A 24,330-nucleotide genomic window follows, 5' to 3' on the forward strand; every position below is an offset into this window, starting at 1 on the left:
AACGGGTGGGTGGAATAAGTGTTTAGTCAACCCCACAAAGCTCTAAAGAAGACACAGGGAGCACAAACAGGGGTAAGTGAACAGACAACTTATCTTCCAGAAGACTCAGGTAGAGGAACAGCTGACACAGAATAATGTTTCTTTAGATGAATGATTAACCCCAAGCAGAGAAGATACATAGGATATAATTTACACCACAGCAGGAAGAATAGAATGTCAGGGAGATGTTTGTGTAGCCAAACACCACAGGACTGTCTGTCAACCGTGACACACCCATGACAGTATTTGTGCTGATTTCCCATTTTTACATTACCTTTATAATCATTTGGAAGATGGGTTTTGTTGTATGTGTGTTTTAGATCAAAAGATCAGGTTTTTTTACTTTCTTACAAAATATTTCCTAAAATTGTTTTGGATTATGTATGCTTGCATAGTTAGCATAGTTTTAAATTACAAATATTAATGCAAAATGCTGACAAAATATTTTAAGTAATCTTCTTTTACATCTTTCTAAATCTCCCAATCATGATGTATAAAGGCTACTTACACCTTACGATATCACATACGATATCGTATGCGATGTGACCCGCCCCCATCGTATGTGCGGCATGTGCAATTTGTTGCATGTGTCGCACAAACGAATAATTACCGTCACACGTACTTACCTTCCATAGAACCTCGATGTGGGCGGCGAACGTCCACTTCCTGGAGTGAGAGGGACGTTCGGCGTCACAGTGACGTCACACGGCAGCCGTCCAATAGAAGCGGAGGGGCGGTGGGAGCCGCGGGACGCAGGTAAGCTGAGTTCATTGTTCCCGGGGTGTCACACACAGCGATGTGTGCTACCTCGGGAACATTGAACAACCGGACGTTCAATTTTTAGAAATTGAACAACGTGTATGCGATGAACGTTTTAACTATATATATATATATATATATATATGTATAAAACTTACGATGCTGGATGTGCGTCACTTACGACGTGACCTCGCCAACACATCGTTAGATATATTGTAGCGTGTAAAGCCCGCTTAAGAGTTTCAAATACATATATTTAGCAGCTCAGCAGATGAAGAAGAGATGTTGTATGTGCTCAGTTTCAGTATTTACATGAGCTCAAGCTGTTAGAAAGAAATCTATACAAAGTTTAGTTCATTTTGGTGTTTTCAAAACATCCTGCTACCTATTTTGCAGGTACTCATCATCGGCAAGGGTAATGTCCATCTCAAAAACCCCCAACAACTGATATTAGATATATAGATTTTGCGGCAGATTTTAAAATTTTTTCCATAGTGGAAATGTACTACTTTTTTCAAAATAGGTTTTTCTAAGAGATAATAGTTTACAGGTATTTTTTTTCATTAAAAACATCTGCATCCTGTATTTTTAGCAGTATTTTCAAGTACGTGCCAGTGAAGAACAATTTCAGCCTATATATATGTAAATACATTCTTAAAAGGGATCTTCAGGAATAAAAATAAAGAAATATAAAAAAAGTAAAGAAAATGTTATTATAAATACATTCCTAAATACTTTTTATTAGCAAATCACACTTTTTTGTTTAAGTAGGTTAATTACTATGGAATTAATATGGCTTCTACCTTGTTACACTGACAGAAACTTGCCTTGAACACTAAATGTTTGTCTGTGAAAAAAGGGGCAATTACAGAGGTCAGTCAGACAGTTCTTGACCAAGTTTGCACACACTGCAGCATTAATTTTGGTCCTCTCCTCCATTCAGATCTTCTCCAGGTCTTTCAGGTTTCTCTGCTGTCACTGGGCAACATTGAGTTTCAGCACTTCTAAAGATTTTCTATTGAGTTAAGGTCTGGAGACTACACCACTCCAGGACCTTGAAATGCTTCTTACAGACCCACTCCTTTGTTGCCCTGGCTGTAAGTTTCGAAGACCCATCTACGACCTCTCTTCGATGCTCTTATTGAGGGAAGGAGGTCGTTGGCAAAAATCTTGCAATACATGATCCCATCCATCCGTCAATACAGTGCAGTCGTCCTATCCTGATTGCAGAAAAGTTCCCCCAAAGTATGATGTTTTCATCCCCAATGCTTAAAGGTTGGGACGGTGTTCTTGGGGTTGTACTCATCCTTCTTCTTCTTCCAAACACGCGAGTGGAGTTGTTACTAAAAAGTTGCATTTTGGTCTTATCTGTCCACAACACCTTCTCTCATGCCTCCTCTGGACCATCCAGAGGGTCATTGGCAAACTTCAAACGGTACTGGACATGTGATGGCATGAGCAGGGTAACCTTCTGTGTCCTGCAGGATTTTAATCCATGATGGCATAGTGTGTTACTAACAGTAATCTTTGAGACTGTAGTCCTAGCTCTCTTCAGGTCATTGACCAGGTCCTCCCATGTAGTTCTGGGCTGATTCCTTACATTTTCAGAATTACCCTTACCCTACGAGGTGAGATCTTGCATGGAGCCCCAGACTGAGTGAGATTGACAGTCATCTTATGTTTCTTCCATTTTATAATAATTGTTTCAACAGTTGTTGCCTTCTCACCTAGCTGCTTGCCTATTACCCTGTAGCCCATCCCAGCCTTGTGCAGGCCTACAATTTTGTCCCTAGTTTCTTTAGACAGCTTTTTGGTCTTGGCCATAGTGAAGAGCTTAGAGTGTGATTGATTAAATGTGTGGACAGGTGTCTTTTATACAGGTAACAAGTTCAAACAGGTGCAATTAATACAGGTAATGAGTGCAGAGTAGGAGGGCTTCTTAAAGTAAAAATGACAGGTCTGTGAGAGACAGAATTCTTGCTGGTCGCTAGATGATTAAATACTTTTTTTCATTCAATAAAATGCAAGTTAATTAGTTAAAAATAATACAATGTGATTTTCTAGATTTTTTTTAGTGTCTGTCATACTTGCAGTTAACTATGATAAAAATTAAACCTTTCCATTCTTTGTATGTGGTAAAACTTGCAAAATCGTCATTGTATCAATGTGTACACTGTACTTATTTTCCCCACGTATGCATATTAAGTAAAATAATGGTTTTGATAATTGATTAACTCAATTTTTTTTCTTTTGTTTTTAAAGCCCACCAACCCAAACAGAGGTTGGTTTGTTTATCCCTTTGGAGGAAATCCATGGTGGGTGTGCCTTCTGTCTGGCATTCCAGCAATTTTGATCACAATCCTTTTATTCATGGACCAGCAAATAACTGCAGTAATCCTTAACCGCAAAGAGTACAAACTAAAGGTAATAGCATGATTCAAGAATGTATTCATATCTTTTCCAGTCTTCATCACTTTTAGGGCTTACTCAGACTGGTGTATAACACAGCCAAGTGCAATCCGATGTTTTATCTGTAATTTTTTTTTTCATGCTGATTCAGCATGAGAAAACAATTGCAGCATACTGCAAGTGGCTCTAATATTCAGATATTGTGCACCCATACAAATTTATGGGTGAGTGGTAACATCGGACTGCACTCGGATGTCATCTGAGTGCAGTACGATTACAGCGGACATAGGCAATGGAGAACATAGAGAAATTAAGTTCTCCATCTTCTCCACACCTGTGCTCTAATTCTTACATGCAAACGAACGGGAGCACAGTGACAGTTGGCTCATACTTGGAGCAAAGTTTGAGCCAAGTGTCATTTGCATACCAAGTGTACCCTTAAAGGATTTTTCTCACAAACAAAGTTCATTTTAATCAGTAAATCTTGGAATAATAATTTCCAAATTGGATGTGTTAAAAGAAAAAAAAAATCTGTGCTGAGATATTCTTATATATGTGCCCCTGCTATGTTCTGTGTAATGGCCATGTCTGACCGTACAGGAATATGGACTGAACAGGACACAGCTCCTGGGATCGGGAGGAAGTAAAAAGTATACACACATTACAGTATAGGATCGCAGATTATTCTTTCTTTGATGCAAAACATTTTTTAAAAAAACTTGCAGGGAAATGCTTTACCTCACAAAAAGAATCAGCTGTAATCACATTCTGATCTATCTTTCTATTCTCTTTTGCACAGCAGCAGTGATATGATCAGACCATGTCCCTGTACGGTCAGGCACAGCCATTACACAGTACATGGCAGGGGAAAATTTTAAAGATTATCTCAATACAGGAACATTTTTTTAAACACAACCAATTGTGGAAATTATTATTCCAAGATGTATTGATTAAAATCAACTTTAAAATTATCTTTGTTCATGGGAAAACCTCTTTAAATGATGTTATGCAATAGCAAGCTTTGAAGAGATCATCAGAAAGAGCCCGGTCCTCATGTGCCTGCAGCTCCTGTATCAGGGGAGTGTAGGAACGAGGAGAATTCCACTTGGGAGGAGTGGTTCTGTTCTGAACAGACTTGATCTTCCAGCTGGGATGGTCGGGAATGGCAGAATCAAAAAGGTGGAGCAGAGGGCTTCTGAGAGACAGGGTTAATTATTTGAGGACCATTATACTGCTGAAACTGTCATTGACAGCTGGATACGGAGGTCTAACTCCTTGGGAGGGTCCTGAAAAACCTTGCGGCATTGAGGCGTTAAACTGCGCCTGTGGTTCATTTGGGGGAGGGTGCAGGAACACCTCTGGGCACAGGAGGATTAAATTGTGCCCATGGATCAGCAGGTATGGGCAAACTCTTTTAACATGTCCCACTTGTCCACAAATGAAACACACAGGAGGACCCCTGGGGTTCCAAGGGGGATCTGCCGATGGGGACCTGCCCGCTCTTGGCATTTGGCTGTATCCCCCCAGAAACCCTAGTCACCTGACATCAGCAGATGCAACTCGAGACGGAGGTTAAGTAAAAACATTGGAATCATCACCCTTCATCTTGGACTGCATGGTCCTAACATTGGTCAACAAAACATTAACAAAATCTTCAAGGGAATCGGCATTCTGTAAGACTTTAGACTTGAAAATCCCCACCAAGGGCACTTTTTTCACAAACTGCTCCATCATAGAATATTTATCTCCCTTATCCATAGTGTCTACCTTTTTCTCAAACACTACGCACCAGGCAGCAACCCATTTACGTGCTTCAACTCTGACATCATCCCATTTCTTCCTTTTAAAAGATTCAAACAATCCTGGAGTGGGCTTCCTACCTCCTAACTTTTGAGAAATAACAAACTTCATCCTTTCCCTGACTTTCTCTTCACTGACTCCCTTCTGTAACACTGCTTGCTTCATCCCTCCAAAACTCCCTGAAGTCCTTCTATCACATACCCCTCCCTTTGTGCTGCCTCTGCTCATCTCAGTGTCTCATTCAGCTGCTGTCTTCTCTCATACACTGTGCCCCCCCGGCATGTAACTACATTAACTTGGAGGATGTCTATCAATGGACTGATCAAAAAGCTATAACTGTCTTACACAATGCCACTGTTCAGCTTCTAATTTCCCTCAATATTTATTTTTTTTTCTAATCTAATTCACTACCTTCTTCTGCAAAACCAGCGTAAGCGATGTAATTATGTGGTTTCAGTATTAACCCCTTCAACCTGCGGGGTGCTAGCGTGCTTTTCTGCCTGTTTCCTTTATCACTCCTTTACTGGAGCGCTAGAAACATGACTTTTTACTCTTCTCTGGTTTCAACAAATGCAATTTAAGCAAAAGTTAGATACTCACACCTCCCCATATGGAAAACACGTCCGGGTTGAGTCGACCAAAAGAGGTGTGGCTGTATCCCAGCTTTTCTCGCTATGCTTGCCAGGCGTCTCCCACCGCCTTTTAAAGCCTCACTGCTACCGGGCAACACTTTTCCGTTTCACCACGTCTTTGTAGATAACTCACATAGAGTCTTCACCTTGGTTACACAAATATTTTTATAGTCTCTGGGTTTTTGTAGTTTTCTTATAAAAAATTGGGCAGGCTTGGAGGCACTCGCGAGAAATGCTCTTTTCTAGCTGGTTTAATTTGAGCGACTTTCCATGTTGTGCCATGCCTTTTTCTCCTCCTAACTCCTCGCTCCTCAGCTAGAGTTTCTCCTTAGGTCCTTTGGGAAGCAGTCATCAGTTGTTGCTCCTGGCTGGCTCGCCATGTAAGAAACTAGAGTATACAGCAATGTCCTTGTTCTTAGTCAGTCTGAGGAAATAGTCCAGACAATCCTTAAAAAGCAGGAGCTAGGATTTATTAAAAAAAAGAGCATACAGCAGAGTAGAAATGGGAAACAGGCTTTCGTAAAGTAGGCTATCACATGCAGGTAGGTGGTTTGGCTATCTGGCCATGGCTATTTTGCCATCTCGCTATCTGGTCCCGAACTATGGTGTTAAGGCACTTTATACCTGGTTTAGACAAAGGGTGACATGTTGCAGAAAAGGGCGTAGATAAGTTACATCATTCTGCGGCAAAAAGGCATTTACAGGTTAAACAAAGATATTACAGAACCAATATGACCATTTACATATACATCAACGCTTAACTTCATGAAAACCATTAAGTTTCTATGTTCTCATCTACTTATGTCATGAATCACATCACGGCCATTGGGACATGCACATAACTTTTTCTAAAATTGACAGATCTACCGTTCTGGTTTTCTATATCTAAACACAATTTTCTAAATTTTACCACAAAAATACCATATATTCAGTTCCATTGCCCTTAAGCAATCTTTGTCTGTAGCTAATGACACTGAGATCATCATATAAACTCGCATCTGGAGATTTTCTGATTTGTGTGATCTGATTTTTCTCTGCAAAAACCTGTTCTGCTTAAAACTTACTAGAATCTGAATACAACATGGCTACCGTTGAGCACAAGCTGGCTGCTCATTGTAGCAGGGATGACCATTGTCTCACAACGCTGGCAGCCTAGGCCCCTCCTCTTTCATTCTTCTACTTCCGTATGTATAGGAGGCAGGTGGGCGCAACTGGCAAGGGAACGCCTCATTCGGGGGTCCGTGGTGTCTCCAGCAGCTACATGGGAGTCAGACGTTCTCTGACCGAGGTGCTGTCAAGCTGACCGCGGCTCACAGAATTTGCAGTGCCGGCTCCCAGGGATCAGATATACTAGCATCTGTTAGACGCCAATACAAGCCTTGACCCGGTGCAAAGGCTTGTATTGGCAAAGGTGAGAACAGAGCTGGTGGAAAGTTCTCCAATGGAGCTGAAGACACCGAAGATTGATTGTAATTAAAGGACAGTGGGGAGGGGGAGTATGGGGACACAGTATAAGGAGTGAGGCGGGATTGGTGCACACAGCATGATAGGGGGGATGGGTGCGGAAACAGTATGAGGCGTGAGGGGGATGGGTGCGGACACAGTATGAGGAGAGGGATGGGTGCAGACATAGTATGAGTAGGGGGTTGGGTCTGGACATAGCATGGGAAGCAAGGTGGTGATGACTACGGAGGTCATTATGAGACTGTATGGGATGAGAAAAATTGCACATAAAGACTGGGTAGGGTGGAGGAGGGATGGATGCAGACATAACTGGGTAGTGTGGGTAAGTGCATTTTGTAGAAAGGACTTCATTGGGGAATAGTGTAAGGCCGCAGCAAAGAGGGGACAGTATGGTGAGAATGGGAGAGTGTGAGTATAGGAGGACACAGTGTTGAGGAGTATGAAGAGAGGGCCCAGTATGGAAAGGAGGGGGCAGTATGGAGGGCATGTACCATAAGAGGGACTGTTTGTATCTCATGTTTTGTGCAGGGAACACAGTGGGGGAAAATATTTATTTAGGAGCACAGTGTTGGGCAGATATTTTTATTAAGGGACATTATATTGACACTAAATTTTCAGGCATCGTGTTGGGATGTGCTGCAGAAAAGTAGAGAAGATGGAAGTCTGCAGAGACAAACTGTGACCATGAAAAGTTATCATGGCATCTGGATAAAAAAAAGAAAAAAAATGACTCTTCAGAGACAACATCATCTATAAGGTATGTGGATGTAAATGTTTATTTGTGATACTGACTAATTTTCATCAGTACTGTGGTTCCAGTATGGTCTGATAAGGATTGATAACTACAACTTCCAGTATCTTCTTACCATTGTTAAGAACATACTGGAAGTTCTAGGTTCAGGATAATTATATATACAGGGCTGACCTGACATTACAATTGATGAACCGTGTACCGATTCTTGTGATGTATTCCTGTACTGATGATGGTTTTCATGCTGTTTTTTACTGATATGGATATATTTTGGCACTGCTGGTGGTTCTGGTGATGTATTACTGTACTGATGGGCATTTTGATGCTTTATTTCTGTACCTATTGTTGTTCTTGTCATGTATTTCTGTACCTATGGTGATTCTGGTGATGTATTTGTGTACTGATGAGGGTTTTGATGCTGTGTTTCTGTACTGATGGGAGCTCTAGTGATGTATTTCTGTACCTCTGGTGGCTCTCGGTTGATGTATTTCTGTGCAGTTATAAGTCCTGTTCCTGTACAAATGTAACAGTTCAGAACTTGTAAGATTACATTATACAGGGCTATGTTGATAAAGTATTGTGCCATCTGCCAATTTAAGGGTTACTATGTTTTCTAATGTTAGGAACATTTAAGGGGTTATCCCAATTTTTTGGTGAGTCTCCAGTCACTCTCTTTCACTCTGTGACTACAGACTTCTGAGTTCTTACAGTGCACACACACTGCACACTGTCAGGATTCTCTGGTGCCCGCGGTGAGAGTGGGAGGTCACAAAACTATAAGTATGCTATTTACAGACATGTGGTCACGTACCGACTAGACATACGTGGCTTTGATCAATGAAAATGAATTGCATGAGGCTGAACACATATGGCCAGAAGTATACAAATGGAATACTTATGATCATCCACTCTCCCCATTGGCACTAGAGAATCCTAAAAGTGTGCAGTGCAACTGTTGTGAGAATTAAGAAGCCAGCAGTCATCTAAAGTGACTGCAGAGGTTCATCTCAAACCTGGACAAGCCCTTTAATTATAAAATTAAGCCCTGTAGAATGTGTGACGCCCTGGACTAGCCAGGTAGTCACAGTTAGCCCCATGCACTACACCCATCCCCAAATAAGGTGACACCAGCCAACCCATTAAAACCCTGGTTACCTCCCTCTGGGTTTGATGGCCACACCATGGGGGCAGAGCCTGGCGGTTGGCTACGCCCCCCAGGAGTTCACATGCCCAGAGGCAGGAACGACACGTCAGATTAGTTTTGACAGTTCAGTGAAGTGGAGTGGAGGAGCAAATCTGTCTGTGCCCTGGGTAGGAGCCCGGGCACTTTGACCAGGAGGCAGACGGTGGTGGCCATCTGCAGGAGCCGGAAAGACAGTCCTGGTGGAACCGTAGGTAGCCGGGACAGGTAGTGGCCCGCTGGTACCGAACCGGGGAACCAGCTGGAAACCGGATCACAGTGGGGGTACTCAGACCCTGAAACGCGGTCCCGAATCTACCGGACCCCGTTAATTAACTGATTGACGTCTGGACTTTAGGTCCTTTCCCACCCAAAGTCCTGAAAGAAGGCAACAGCCCACCGATTCCGGATAACGGCCACCGTCAAGGGCCAAAGATCCACCGGGCTCTCCCGACGTACATGCCGGGGAGCGGGGCTCCCATCGCTGAAGCGCGGTTGTCAAAAATCTACAAAAAGGTGCAGTAGAAGACGGACACCACCAACCGTTTGGGGACCGAAGCGACCGGCTGCGGGCACTGACTATCCACCGTTTGGTTTACCAGAGACTCCCGTGTGTTTGTCCAAGTGAGTACTACTGGGCCAGCGGGCCACGCACCGACACTGCACCACATCATCCGCGTCCCGGGGCCACCATCCCTTGCCCACGGAGGGGTTAACATCACAAGCTGCCCCCAACATCTCCCCTGGGGTGCCCATTAACCGGCAGCGGTGGTGCCAATCACCACAACCCGTGGGTGGCATCATGAACTCTAAATCTAATCCAAAAACCCCACTCGACACGCCAGGCCCCTTTACAGAGCGACGTGACCCCCGGTCCGGAGACGCTCGAGCCACCGACACACGAGCCCGGATCCGAGCGGCTTGGCTGCAGCCGAGCACGGGGCGGTACACATGCCCAATCCTAACAACGTGTAATATACTCACTGTCAGAATTAAGCTCTGCTTGCTGGTTCCAGCGGCCATCACATGGCAACTCCACTCATGTGATTTTCATACTTATGGTCATGTGACAATTAGCTTTTCTTCTGACTGCTCTGTTTTTCACTCAACATTGAAAGAATTAGGAAGAGCAGTTCGTCATCACATGACTCTAAGTATGAAAATCACATATGAATGATTTGTCACACAACGACTATTCAGACTGCAGTGGGGGAGGGAGTGGAGTGCAGATGTTGAGTTTTTCCAGAGTGGACAGTGGGATTGTGGAAGGTTTGAGGACTGGAGGTGGAGCTGTGCAGAGTCGGGCTCCAGCCTGGACCGAGTCTCAAGGGGGCCCAAAAATTTTCCCAGTATGGGGCCCTGAAATTACTGGTGGCGGCCCTGACATCACGTGTCTAATGGGAGCCATAATGTTACTTTACTTGTAGAGTTTTCAATCACTCCACAGTGCTTCAGTCTGCTTGCCTGTCACACTGCTCTCTGCTCTAATTAGCTCTTGTTCTCAGGCCATTTAGCTTGGAGAGTGGTGTGTAAAGTTACGCTCCCCAATGAGTTTTTTGTGAGTTTTGCATATTTATATAGCGCCAGAGTGGGGCAGTTGTGTTCGAGGGTCATGGTGGTCCTCAACCCACCCTGGCACAGTACAGACATGGGATGCAGAGTGGAGTGAGTGTTATGTGGTGTGGAGGTAGTGATACCTGTTGACTACAATTTGTCTGGGTACTGTTCACTTCTATGGGCCTTGTGCCTTGCTCTGTCAGGAAGGAGACAGATACCTGGTAACATTTGCATCACTTAACTGAGTATCTTGCAGGCAAACAGTTTCAAACCCGTACAACAGACTTGTCATCATTATCTTTCGGGTACATTAACTCTAGTATCCAGCTTGGCTTTGCAGGGATGGCCGTTATGGGGCACTTAACCTCCCGCTTCGGACCCACTCCCCCAGCATGGTGGTGGGATGTTCAGCTCGGCTAACGGACGTATGGACCCACTTGCCCTCCCACTGCAACTGCTTTCCCACAGGTACCAGCAGATAAAGCCTCAGGTAGGGGCTCCTTAATTTCTCCTTACATCTCCATAACATTCTTGACTTATGTCCTGCTGCAATAGAGCCCCTTCTGACCACTTTGCTTCTCTTCCTGTTTCTGTAGCATGGTCCAGGGGATTGCGAAGGTATTGACTTCTTTCACTTCTTCAATCATGTCCCTGTCACCTCCACCCTATTTAATCCACCCTGCTCTTCTGTCCCTCCTTACTTATCTCTCTTGATCTGCACTCTATACCAGCCTTTCCCTATCTCCTTGGCTTGCACTGCTGCTCCCTTATATCACCTCCTGTGCTGGTGAGCCATCTCCTCACTTAACCCCCTGCTGCTCTATCATCTCCCAGTCTATGCCTTCTCTTTGAGGGACCCGGGACCCATGACCTCTGGTGGCTGTACTACACAGGTGTACTTACACAGGAGGAACAATACACATCAGTATCAGACAATTACACATATACACTTTAGTTCCATCGAAACCACGGGGAAGTAGGGGCGGTAGGGCACTGGTCACCCTATTACATATTTTTGCTGTGTCAGTGACGCAGTGACTTACATTTCCAGCAGAGTGGATGAGATTTATAGGAATCTCATGCTAACTGTGATTTTTTTTTACTCAGCATAAACTGATCTGTGGTGCATGTTTCAAATCTGAATCGTCCAACATCTGCTGAGTTTTCTGTGCAGATTTTTACCAATAAACCTGCCTTAGAGGTGGAAAACATGCATGTAATCCACATTTAAGTATTTAAAGTTTTGCCAAAGCCAAATACCAGTAAGTATCAAAAACCAAGCAGCTTTATCTAAAGCATGATATACCAAAAGAGACAAAATCCACAGCATCAAGAATGCTTAAAAGCCGAAAAGAAAAACACAATGAAATAACACAAGTAACTTAAATTAAATGACAGTTGCAGAAATGAAACAGAAATCTTGCAACGTCAAAAAGTCAACAAAAGCTCATTGTGGAAATGTAGCATAGTCATAGATAGTAAAACACTGTGAAGAGGCAGGGAAAATTCTACTAGTATGTAAAGATGAGCGGACCCATGGAAGTATGGTCAGACTTTACATAAAAATTTGGATCGGGATCCAGACATTACCTGAACTTCACCCCAGACGCCAAAACCCATATAAATCAATGGAGACTCGATTGTCTGTGCTGTAAAATAGTTGTAAAATGGTCGTAATAAGTGCTAGGGGGCTGCAAAAGGAAGAAAAATGGGGGCAATTGCCTTGCAAGCAAATGTGGATGGGGAATAAATAAAAAAGAAATGACATGAGATCCCGCCTATTTTTGATATACTGCACAGGTAAAGCAGAAAACTGCGGGCTGCAACCCTTAGCTGTGAGCTTTACCTTGGCTGGTTATAAAAAATAGAGGGAAGCCAATGCAGTTTTTTTTAAATAAATTACTTAAATAATTTTAAAAAATGGTGTTGTCCCCACTTATTTTTGATAATCAGCCAAGGTAAAGCAAATAGCTGGGGGCTGATCAGCTGGGAGGGTCATTGTCATTTGGCCCCTCTCAACCTGAAAATAACAACCTGCAGCTGCCCTAGAAGTTGTCGCATGCATTAGATGCTCCAATTTTGGCTCTTTGCCCATCTCTTCCTGATTGCCCTGGTGTGGTGGCAAACGGGGTAATCGTTTTGGGGTTGTTGTCAGCTGTGAATTGACAGCTGACATCAAGCCCAGGGGTTAGTAATGGACAGGGATTATGTACATTCAGCCTCTTACCACTGGGAAATGGTTTGTGATTAAGAAAAAAAAACAAAAAAACAAGAAAGCAGGGCACTCAATGAGCAATACCTAAAAATACCTTTATTGCAGCAACAGGTTAGATCAAATTCGTGGGGGGAGGGAAAAACAGAAATCCGGCACAGCAGATGACGGTCGTTTCGTGCTCAGCAAGGACGTCAACAGAGCTACAAGCATGTTACGTCAGGTGTCCTATTCTTATAAGGTAACACGAATTAATTAGATGTAGTAATCACAATTAAAAACCAATGTTAAAAACATACAAACATCACATAAAACTATAGCAGACTGTCGCAAAAACTGACTCAATATAATTGATCTTATAAGAATACTGTAAGGTCGTTTTTTTCATTTAGACCTAGCGGGCCCAATGCTTTATATTTTATTATATATTGTGTTTCTTTCTGTAGCAATATTTTATGGAGGTCTCCCCCCTCTGCTCTGGGCTCTACTACTTCTAAACCAGCGAATTTTAACACATTTTTATATCCATCATGTACCTCTCTAATATGTGCAATCATTTTTGTTGCTCCTATCCCTGTATCTATAGAGTTTTGATGTTCCCTAAATCTGACGAAAAGCTGGCGGATAGTTTTCCCTATATAATACATGCCACATGTGCAGAAGAGTACATACACCACCATCTTGGTTTTGCATGTAATTGTCTGGTAACAAGTAAGTTATCACCTATCTTAAGACAACTGCCCAAGTGGTGAAAATTGCAAAAAGAACAGCTACCACACTTATAATTCCCTTTAGGGCTTAATTTTTGTAGCCAGTTGGTGGTGTGTATCTTTTTTTCGCTAATGTATCGCCCAAATTCTTGCATCTTTTAAATGCTATTATCGGTTTCTGTTCAGCCATTTCTTTCAGATCTACATCTTTCTCTATAAGGTGCCAATTTTTATTTATGATTGACCGAATAACATCATCCATAGGGCCATATTTAAAGCAAAATACAAATTTACCAGCCTCTCCCTTGTTCTGATGTTTTTTCTTATAGTCTCTCCCTTTGGAGACATTTTTTAGAGCTTTATTATTAGCCCCTTCTATGATGTTATTCGGGTAACCTCTATTTTTTAAAACGTAGTTTTAAATCGGCCGTTAAATCTAAGGCTATGTGTCCACGGTAGAATGTACCTGCGGATTTTTCTGCCTGAAAATCCGCGACTTTCGCGGCAAATCCGCACCCGCGGATTTGCCGCGGATTTGCCGCGGATTTTGATGCGGATTTTTTTTTTTCCATTCAAAACCAAAAATCCGCACCAAATCTGCACCAAACAATTCACATGCTGCAGATTTTTCCGGATCAAAATCCGCGGCAAATCCGCAGCGGAAAAATCCGCAGCATGGACACAGCATTTCCAAAATGCCATTGAAATTGCTTGGAAGTGCCGCTGCTGCAGATTTTCGGGAAATCCGCGGCAAATCCGCGGCAAAATCCGCGGTAAATCCGCAGCGTGGGCACATAGCCTAATAATTTTTCAGGGTCATTAGTTGTTCTATACAACCGTAGAAATTGGCTATAAGGAACGGAATTTTTTATGTGTGGGGGATGTGTGCTGTCAGAATGGAGTACCATGTTCACTGCTGTCGGTTTCCTATGTAGTTCCCACATGATCGCATTTTTTTATAGAGAATTTGACATCCAAAAATTCTATTGCCTCTGCATTAAATTCCGATGTAAAAAACATATTAAATCGATTGTCAGTATTTAAATACCTTACAAAGTCCTCAAACTCATTTTCGGACCCGTCCCATACCAACAGGATATCGTCCACATAGCGTAGATATAATTTAATACTGTTACCAAAATCACCAAAAAAAAAACACTGGTATTTTGCCCCAAAAATACATAAGAGCATTGAAAACCCCCCAGCCGCCCCATTGTCTCGGGAGTGGGCTCCCTAAGGCTGCTTTCGCACATCCGGTTTTAGCACTGCGGCACAATACGGTACTTTGCTGAAAAAAAGCAACCGTTTTTTTTCTGCCACTGGTTGTATTTTTTCCTGCATATACTTGCATTAGCGCCGTATTGTGCCACATGCCGAAACCGGCAAAAAACGGACATGTAAAAAACTTATGCAAAGGATGCATTTTTTTTGCCGCATCCGTTGCATAGGTTTTTGAGCCGGATTGAGCCGCAGTGCTAAAACCGGATGTGTGAAAGCAGCCTAATGGAGCCCCTCTCGAGATATTTAGACTGGCTTTTACATCCTATGTTGTCTTACATCCCCTCATTTGTACAAGACACAGGTGACTTGATCAAAAATGTGGATGGTTTTCAATGGCAGACGAATTTTAAATGGGCTTCGCTAGACATAGAAAGCCTATATACTAGGATCCCGCAGAAACTTAGGGGTAGAAACAATAGTTGATATGATGGAGAAACTAGGGAATAATACAAAAATGATTGATTTTGTTCAAAATGCCATGACCTTCGTATTGACTCACAATGCGTTTAAGTCCGGCAATGTCTGGTATAAACAACGAAGCGGAGTTGCCATGGGCACTCCGCTGGCATGCACCCTGGCAAACCTCTATCTAGCTTGTGTAGAAAATGAACTAATTTACAGCATTCAAAATCCATTTATTAAACATATTAAATTATATCTACGCTATGTGGACGATGTCCTGTTGATATGGGACGGGTCCGAAAATGAGTTTGAGGACTTTGTACGATATTAAAATACCGACAATCGATTTAATATGTTTTTTACATCGGAATTTAATGCAGAGGCAATAGAATTTTTGGATGTCAAATTCTCTATAAAAAACAATGCGATCATGCGGGAACTACATAGGAAACCGACAGCAGTGAACATGGTACTCCATTCTGACAGCACACATTCCCCACACAAACAATTCTGTTCCTTATAGCCAATTTCTACGGTTGTATAGAACAACTAATGACCCTGAAAAATTATTAGATTTAACGGACGATTTAAAACTACATGTTAAAAAATAGAGGTTACCCGAATAACATCATTGAAGGGGCTAATAATAAAGCTCTAAAAAATTTCTCCAAAAGGGAGAGACTATAGGAAAAAACATCAGAACAAGGGAGAGGCTGGTAGATTTGTATTTTGCTTTAAATATGGCCCTATGGATGATGTTATTCGGTCAATCATAAATAAAAATTGGCACCTTATAGAGAAAGATGGAGATCTGAAAGAAATGGCTGAACAAAGACCGATAATAGCATTTAAAAGATGCAAGAATTTGGGCGATACATTAGCGAAAAAAAGATACACACCACCAACTGGCTACAAAAATTAAGCTCTAAAGGGAATTATAAGTGTGGTAGCTGTTCTTTTTGCAACTTTCACCACTTGGGCAGTTGTCTTAAGATAGGTGATAACTGGCATGTTACCAGACAATTACATGCAAAACCAAGATGGTGGTGTATGTACACTTCTGCACATGTGGCATGTATTATATAGTGAAAACTATTCGCCAGCTTTTCGTCAGATTCAGGGAACATCGAAACTCTATAAATAATACAGAGATAGGAGCAACAAAAATGATTGCACATATTAGAGAGGTACATGAGGGCAATAAAAATGTGTTAAAATTCGCTGGTTTAGAAGTAGTGGAGCCCAGAGCAGAGGAGGAAGACCTCCATAAAATATTGCTACAGAAAGAAGCACAATATATAATAAAATATAAAGCATTAGGCCCACTAGGTCTAAATGAAAAAAACGACCTTACAGTGTTCTTTTAAGATCAATTATATTGAGTCAGTTTTTGCGACAACCTGTTATAGTTTTATGTGATGTTTGTATGTTTTTAACATTGGTTTTTAATTGTGATTACTACATCTAATTAATTTGTGTTACCCTATAAGAATAGGACACCTGACGTCACATGCTTGTAGCTCTGTTGAAGTCCTTGCTGAGCACAAAACGACCGTCATCTGCTGTGCCGGATGTCTGTTTTTCCCTCCCCCCACGAATTTGATCTAACCTGTTGCTGCAATAAAGGTATTTTTAGGCTATTGCTCATTGAGTGCCCTGTTTTCTTGTTTTTTTTCTTTTCTGTGGACTATACTATTTTCTAGCAGGAGCACTACCTGTTGAGCATTAGCCACTGTTATACCCAAGTGAGCGGCCCCTCCAGAGACGCTGATACACAGTGCCACAGCCTGACTTCTGGAGTGGTCAGTGATTAGTGACCAGTGTTCACGACTTCTTCACTGCTGTTCATGGTTTGTGATTAAGAGTTGCAGTATTGGGAGCAAATATACAGTAGAGGGGGCGGCACTGAATGGAAGCATGCTTACAGAGCACTTGAGAGCAGGACTGAGAAACATCATCTAATCTGGAGAAACTAGCAAAAGAAGGGGAGTAGTGAGGACGGAGTTAAAAAATTATGATTACCATGATGCAATATATTTAGAATAGTGCATTTTGTTATTGCTCACAAGTTGTAAGATGAGTGGGAGTAATGACGCTGCAATAATGGATTTGTTGGTTACCACTCAATCCACTACACCGGTCTTCAAGTACAAATAGAGTATAATGTGGGTGCAACCTTTGAACTGCTTAATGAACGCTCTCTTGGAAACTCAATGTAGAGTAGAGTTGAGCGATGTTCGATTCAAACCGTTCGCCAAGTTCAAATTCGAGTGATTTTGGGCGGTGTTCGAGTCTTTTTTTATCTTTACTAGAAATTCATGGTGGCCATGTCTAATATTGGTGTGACACCATGAATTTCGGGCTTAGGACTAGTTGATAATATACAGTTAGCCCTAACCCCTTTATTACCCAGCGAGCTACCAGTCAGAGTTGGATACAGCGCCAGAAGATGGCACTTGTATGGAAGCGCCATTTTCTGGGGCGGCTGCGGACTGCAACTCGCAGCAGGGGTGCCCAGAAAGCTTGGGCACCCTGCACTGTGTATTCCAATCCCCAGCTGCCTAGTTGTACCTGGCTGGCTGGACACAAAAATTGGGCGAAGCCCACGTCATTATTTTTTTAAAATTATTTCATGAAATAATAAAAAAAAGGGCTTCCCTATATTTTTGGTTCCCAGCTGGGTACAAATAGGCAGCTGGGGGTTGAGGGCAGCCCGTAGCTGCCTGCTGTATCTGGCTAGCATACAAAAACATGGTGAAGCCCACGTAATTTTTTTGGGGGGCAAAAAACTTCTGCATAAAGTCCTGGATGGAGTATGCTGAGCCTTGTAGTTCTGCAGCTGCTGCCTGCTGTCTGTCTGTATGGAGGAGAGCAGACAGCAGCTGCAGAACTACAAGACTCAGCATCCTCCATCCAGGACTGTATGCTGGAGGGAGAGGCAGGGGGAGCAGTACTGCAAGGCTCAGCATACTTCATCCACTAGTGTATGCAGGAGAGCAGACAGCAGCTGCAGAACTACAAGGCTCAGCATGCTGCATCCAGGACTGTATGCTGGAGGGAGAGATGGAGGAGCAGAACTACAAGGCTCAGCATGCTCCATTCATTAGTGTATGCAGGAGAGCAGACAGCAGCTGCAGAACTACAAGGCTCAGCATGCTCCATTCACTAGTGTATGCAGGAGAACAGACAGCAGCTGCAGAACTACAAAGCTCAGCATACTCCATCCAGGACTGTATGCAGGAGTTTTTTACCCACAAAAAAAATGACGTGGGCTTCGCCATATTTTTGTATGCTAGCCAGGTATAGCAGGCAGGTACGGCTGCCCCCAACCTCCAGCTGCCTATTTGTACCCAGCTAGGAACTAAAAATATAGGGAAGCCCTTTTTTTTAGCTATTTCATGAATTTCATGAAATAATTAAAAAAAAATAAAAACTACATGGGCTTCGCCCCATTTTTGTGTCTAGCCAGGTACAACTAGGCAGCTGGGGATTGGAATCCGCAGCACAGGTTGGCCCAAGGTTTCTGGGCCCCTCTGCTGCGAATTGCAGTCCGCAGCCGCCCCAGAAAATGGCGCTTTCATAGAAGCGCTTTCATCTGGCGCTGTATCAAACTCTTCCAGCTTCCCTGATGTCGGGTGGCTTGCTGGGTAATAATGGGTTATTACTAGCTTTGTTTTACTAGCTAGTATTAAGCCAGAGATTCTTAATGTCAGGCAAGTTTGACCCATCCATTAAGAATCTCCAATAAAGGGTTTAAAAAAAAAAAAGACACCACACAAAGAAAAAATACTTTAATAGAAATAAATACACAGACACACTTAGAGACTCCATGTTTATTACTCCCTCTCACCCCTCCATGATCCTGGTCTTCTGTCTTCTTTCTCCTTAGGCCCTGTGCGCACTAGGCCATTTTACCCGAGGTTTTACCCGCGGTTTTGCTGCAGAAATTTCTTGAGAAATGTTTGTAATCTTCCTGCAGACATTTCCCAGCAAAACCTATGGGAAAAAAATAGCAGTGCGCACACTGCGTTTTTTTCTCAAGAGAATTCTTTCTGAAGAATTTCTTGAGAAAATTTCTTGAGAAAATGTGCATGTCACTTCTTTTCCGCAGGTACCTGCGGTATACCCCGGTATTTCACTCCATCCACTGTAATGTAATCGCAAAATACCGGGGGTATACCGCAGGTAGCAAATTATGTGCGGTATACCCCCGGTATAGCCGCGATTTACCTGCGGTAATGCTCATCGCTGCCTGCGGTTTTGCAGGAAGTGATGTCATTATGACAGAAGAGGAAGCAGAGCTGAGTAAACACACACGTCACACTCCCTGGACGCTGCACAGAAGCACTTCCGTGTGACCTCCAGGTGCCCGTGCAGTCTGTGTCTCGATCCAGCCCCGTGGCTGCCTGCACTGCAGTGTGTCAGTGTCTGCCCGCAGTTTCAGCAGCTTGTCACGCTGCAGTGCTGGCAGACACTGACACACAGCAGTGCGTGTAGCCGCGGGGATGCCGAGCGCTGCTGTCAGGAGGTGAGATGAGATCATTACCTGCTGTGACGATCTCCTGCCTCCTGACGTCACCGCGGTCACTGCTGTCTATGCCGGTCTCGCGAGCGGCCCGAGACTGTCACTAGCGGTGACGTCAGGGGCTCTCGCGATACTGCTGACAACGCGGCGGGCATAGAAGTCAGTGACAGCGCTGATGTCAGCAGTACAGGAGATGATCACAGCAGGTAATGATCTCATCTATCCTCCTGACAGCAGCGCTCGTCAACCCCTGCAGTGACCTGGGCTGACCTATTGATGTTAGCTCAGGTCACTGCATTACTCTCCCAGCCAATGGGGAACATTCTGTTCTTCATTGACTGAGACAGTGACTATGGTAGGGATCGCCGTGGGACCCCCCTTTTTATTGGATTACGCCGGACGTGGAATTGATTGTTCTTTTCAATAAATTGGTGAAAGAGGGACTTTTTTGGGGAGTGTTTTTTCAAATAAAACTTTTTTTGTTGTTTATTTTTTATTTCTTACTGACTGGGTTGGTGATGTCGGGCATCTGATAGACGCGTGACATCATGAACCCCAGGGCTTGATGCCAGGTGACATTACACATCTGGCATCAACCCCATATATTACCTCATTTGCCAACGCACCAGGGCAACGGGATGAGTTGGGGCGAAGCGCCAGACTTGTCACATCTAATGGATGCGCCACTTCTGGGGCGGCTGCGGAATGCTATTTTTAGGCTGGGCAGTGTCCAATAACAGTGGACCTCCCTAGTCTGAGAATACCAGACCACAGCTGTCCGCTTTACCTTGGTGAGCCAATTTGGGGGGGACCCCACGTTTTTTTGTTTTAAATTATTTATTTAATGTAAAATAACAGCGTGGGGTGCCCTCTGTTTTGGATTACCAACCAAGGTAAAGCTGCCAGCTGTGGTTTGCAGGCTGCAGCCATCTGCTTTGCCCTAGCTGGCTACAAAAGATATGTGGACCTCACGTCGTTTTTTTTTTAATTATTTATTTATTTTATGGCTAAATACAAGGCTAGGCACCCTTTAGTACCACATGAAAGTCACAAAAAGGGTGCCAGCTTAGAAAATGCAGGGGGGTGGGACATTATATATGTCTTTCTCATCTATCTATCTATCTATCTCTCTATCTATTCATCTATCCATCTTTCCCTCTATCCATTATCTAACAAAACAAAACAATCACTGATCTCGGGGAGACCAGCCAGAGAAAACACCGCCAGCAGCCAGCGAGGGCGCTCAAGACAGTGAAATCCTGGGTGCATTGCCCCCTGGGAAATATGCAAATCAAAAAGGTCTGTGCTGCCTCTATTAGGAGTCTCAACACAGAAACCAGCCAGATATCCCTCTGGGAAGGGCCCAGCCAAGGGGTGACTCTTTTTAGGAGTCCACCATAACCACCATATTAAGTGGCCCTTTTAGTCAATATCCAACTTTTTGACAAGTTTAAAGATATGACAAGGGAAATACCAAGGCCAGGTATCCATCCACAGACAGCCGTTTTGGGGTATTGCCCCTCATCAGTGTGGAGTAGGATTCTGGCCGGGTGGGAGCAATGCCTAGTAGACCAACAAAACAAAACAATCACTGATCTCGGGGAGACCAGCCAGAGAAAACACCGCCAGCAGCCAGTGAGGGCGCTCAAGACAGTGAAATCCTAGGTGCATTGCCCCCTGGGAAATATGCAAATCAAAAAGGTCTGTGGAGCCTCTGTTAGGAGTCTCAACACAGAAACCAGCCAGATATCCCTCCGGGAAGGGCCCAGCCAAGGGGTGACTTTTTTTAGGAGACCACCATAACCACCATATTAAGTGGCCCTTTTAGTCAATATCCAACTTTTTGACAAGTTTAAAGATATGACAAGGGAATGACCAGCTGAGGGAGGATTCTCCGGTCATGATGTCTGTGTAACCAAACCCCCTTATCCTCTAAAATTAAACACACGGACTGCATGCGACTTGGTTCAAATGGCCACAGCAGCCTTTTTATTGCCTATTGTTTTACAGACTAGTACCTTAGGGACGCCGTCCAACGGGCGACCCAAAACAACCACATAACGGTAACAATAGACAATAACATTTACAATACCCCCCGGGGTAGGCCCAGTCCACTACTACTACTCCCCCTGTCCCCGGCCGCAACACACCGACCCAGAGACGAGGTGCCAATCACCCACGGATTGACCCCCACACTTTGGCAGAACCCCGTGCCTGCCACATCCCGGAAACCGAGAGCCACCATACCAAGACAATGACTCCCGGTCCAGCCACCAATCACTTCCAAACCTCTGGACCAGACCTACCCCCACCGCTACTGTGACAAAAGGTATCCCAACTACCCAAAAACATCTCCCACATGACAACACAAAGGGAGGGTGGGCGGGGATCGTTCGGCGTCCGGAAACAGAAGAGGAGGTAACTCCTTCCTCTCCCAGCTAACCCTTTCCCTGCTCCTCCTCTTCCTCCCCGGCTAAAACCATCCCCCAAAGCCATATTAGGCATATACCACTGTCCCTATTAACCCATCACTCCCTACCTCCCCCTTGGTCATGTCGCCCCTCCCCCCAAGTGGGTCCGTGGCTTTCTTGACCAGCTGAGGGAGGATTCTCCGGTCATGATGTCTGTGTAACCAAACCCCCTTATCCTCTAAAATTAAACACACGGACTGCATGCGACTTGGTTCAAATGGCCACAGCAGCCTTTTTATTGCCTATTGTTTTACAGACTAGTACCTTAGGGACGCCGTCCAACGGGCGACCCAAAACAACCACATAACGGTAACAATAGACAATAACATTTACAATACCCCCCGGGGTAGGCCCAGTCCACTACTACTACTCCCCCTGTCCCCGGCCGCAACACACCGACCCAGAGACGAGGTGCCAATCACCCACGGATTGACCCCCACACTTTGGCAGAACCCCGTGCCTGCCACATCCCGGAAACCGAGAGCCACCATACCAAGACAATGACTCCCGGTCCAGCCACCAATCACTTCCAAACCTCTGGACCAGACCTACCCCCACCGCCACAGGACAGACCACGTGACACCTTACGTGGCCTGGACCCGCCACACACCAAAAGCACGCTCCACACCATCCTGCAGACCCAACGCCCATAAATCCAGACCGACCTCGTTGAGGTGCACACCATCACCCCTCCGAAATCGCCAATCAGCCGGCTCCAAATCCCTGTGCCGTACCACAATCCCACCATTCCTGGTCACAAACCTAGCCACTACCCTATTCACCTGGGCCCTGGCCTTATTAACCTTCTCCACCGACCGAGCCCCTCTCCATGCCAACCTGGTCACTATGTCAGACCATACGACCAGCAAACCAGGATACCGCTTCCACAACTGCAGTAAATCAATCTTTATGTCTCGGATCAAATCCCGCGACGCCCTGGCACCAAGATCATTACCCCCCACATGCAATACCAGCACATCCGGGGGCCGCTCAACTTTACAATGGAAACGAAATTCCGGGACCACCCTGCCCCACTCCATGCCCCGAACTCCGATCCATCGAACAGTCGCCTGCGCACGATCCAAACCCAGCTGTCGACCATTCGGGCGGACCTCCGCCCGACGGGCACCCCAAAATACGAAGGAGTGCCCCAAGATCCAGATCAGGCACTTCCCTATAACAAATAAAACAAAACGAAAATATCAAAACCAATAACAGCACAACCACCAACACATCAAAAAACACCCCTTTCCTCAAACCTTCCGCACGTAACCAAAGTCCCATGATGCTACAACAACTGCGGTCTCACATACCGCCGAAAACAAGAAGATTCCCATCTACCAATACGCTTTACCACCTCATCTCCAAGCCCCCAACGGGCTGCCTCCGTTGCTGCACCAATTCGGAATGAATGCGACCCGAATTCCTCCGGGCGCTCCCCCGCGTTACGTAGACTTAGCCGCAGCACCGCCACAAACTGAAACCTCGACAAAAACGACCCATTCAAATGCCGCAACAACGGGCCAGGTAAGCCTCCCCTCACGGCCATAAATCTCTCGACTACACGCACAGGGCACAATTCCTCTCCTGGAACCGCATATAACACCACCAATCTACCACGGCCCAGCTGATCCATTTTTGACCGGCGAATCCGGCACTCCACCTGACTACTGCTCACTTGCACGTCCTCAAACATCAAACCACCACCCGTCACCCTGGACGGGCTCACCAGCTCGCCTATCCGGAACGCCCCATAAAAAGCGAGACCGAAAGCCGTTGTAAATAGAACCGTCTCGTACACAGACTCACAAATGCCGCTCAGGCCACCCACCATCCGTCTCAACAAACCAAACGATACAGGGCGCCTCTTGTCCCTCTCCCGTACGCCACGGCGAAAGCCCCGCAAAGCCTGACGAACCCGAAAATCCTGTGAAACATCACGCTCCCCTCTCATTTTTAACCAAAATGCCACTGCCGACACCCGATGTGCCACAGCCGATGCCGATCGCCCGGCTGAAAAATCCGTACTCACCAATGACAACAAAGCCACCAAGTAATCCACGCTTTCCCCACCAAACATCAGACGCAACAACTCCTCCCATTCAGCCCACACCTTAGCATACCGGCACCAAGTCACC

The 24,330-nt window shown here is 44.6% G+C and overlaps 1 protein-coding gene across 1 annotated transcript in view; it reads left to right on the top strand.

Moving 5' to 3' along the window:
* The window catches only part of SLC4A9 (solute carrier family 4 member 9), an 890,846-nt gene that overhangs the window by 691,159 nt on the left and 175,357 nt on the right, over window positions 1–24,330 (top strand). Inside the window, exon 15 of the mRNA XM_075344573.1 lies at window positions 3,061–3,222. Coding sequence (XP_075200688.1) covers window positions 3,061–3,222 — 162 coding nt within the window. The remainder of the gene's footprint in view (window positions 1–3,060; window positions 3,223–24,330) is intronic.

The sequence above is a fragment of the Anomaloglossus baeobatrachus genome, chromosome 4 (genome assembly GCF_048569485.1).
Source record: "Anomaloglossus baeobatrachus isolate aAnoBae1 chromosome 4, aAnoBae1.hap1, whole genome shotgun sequence".
In the NCBI taxonomy this organism is placed as follows: Eukaryota; Metazoa; Chordata; class Amphibia; order Anura; family Aromobatidae; genus Anomaloglossus; species Anomaloglossus baeobatrachus.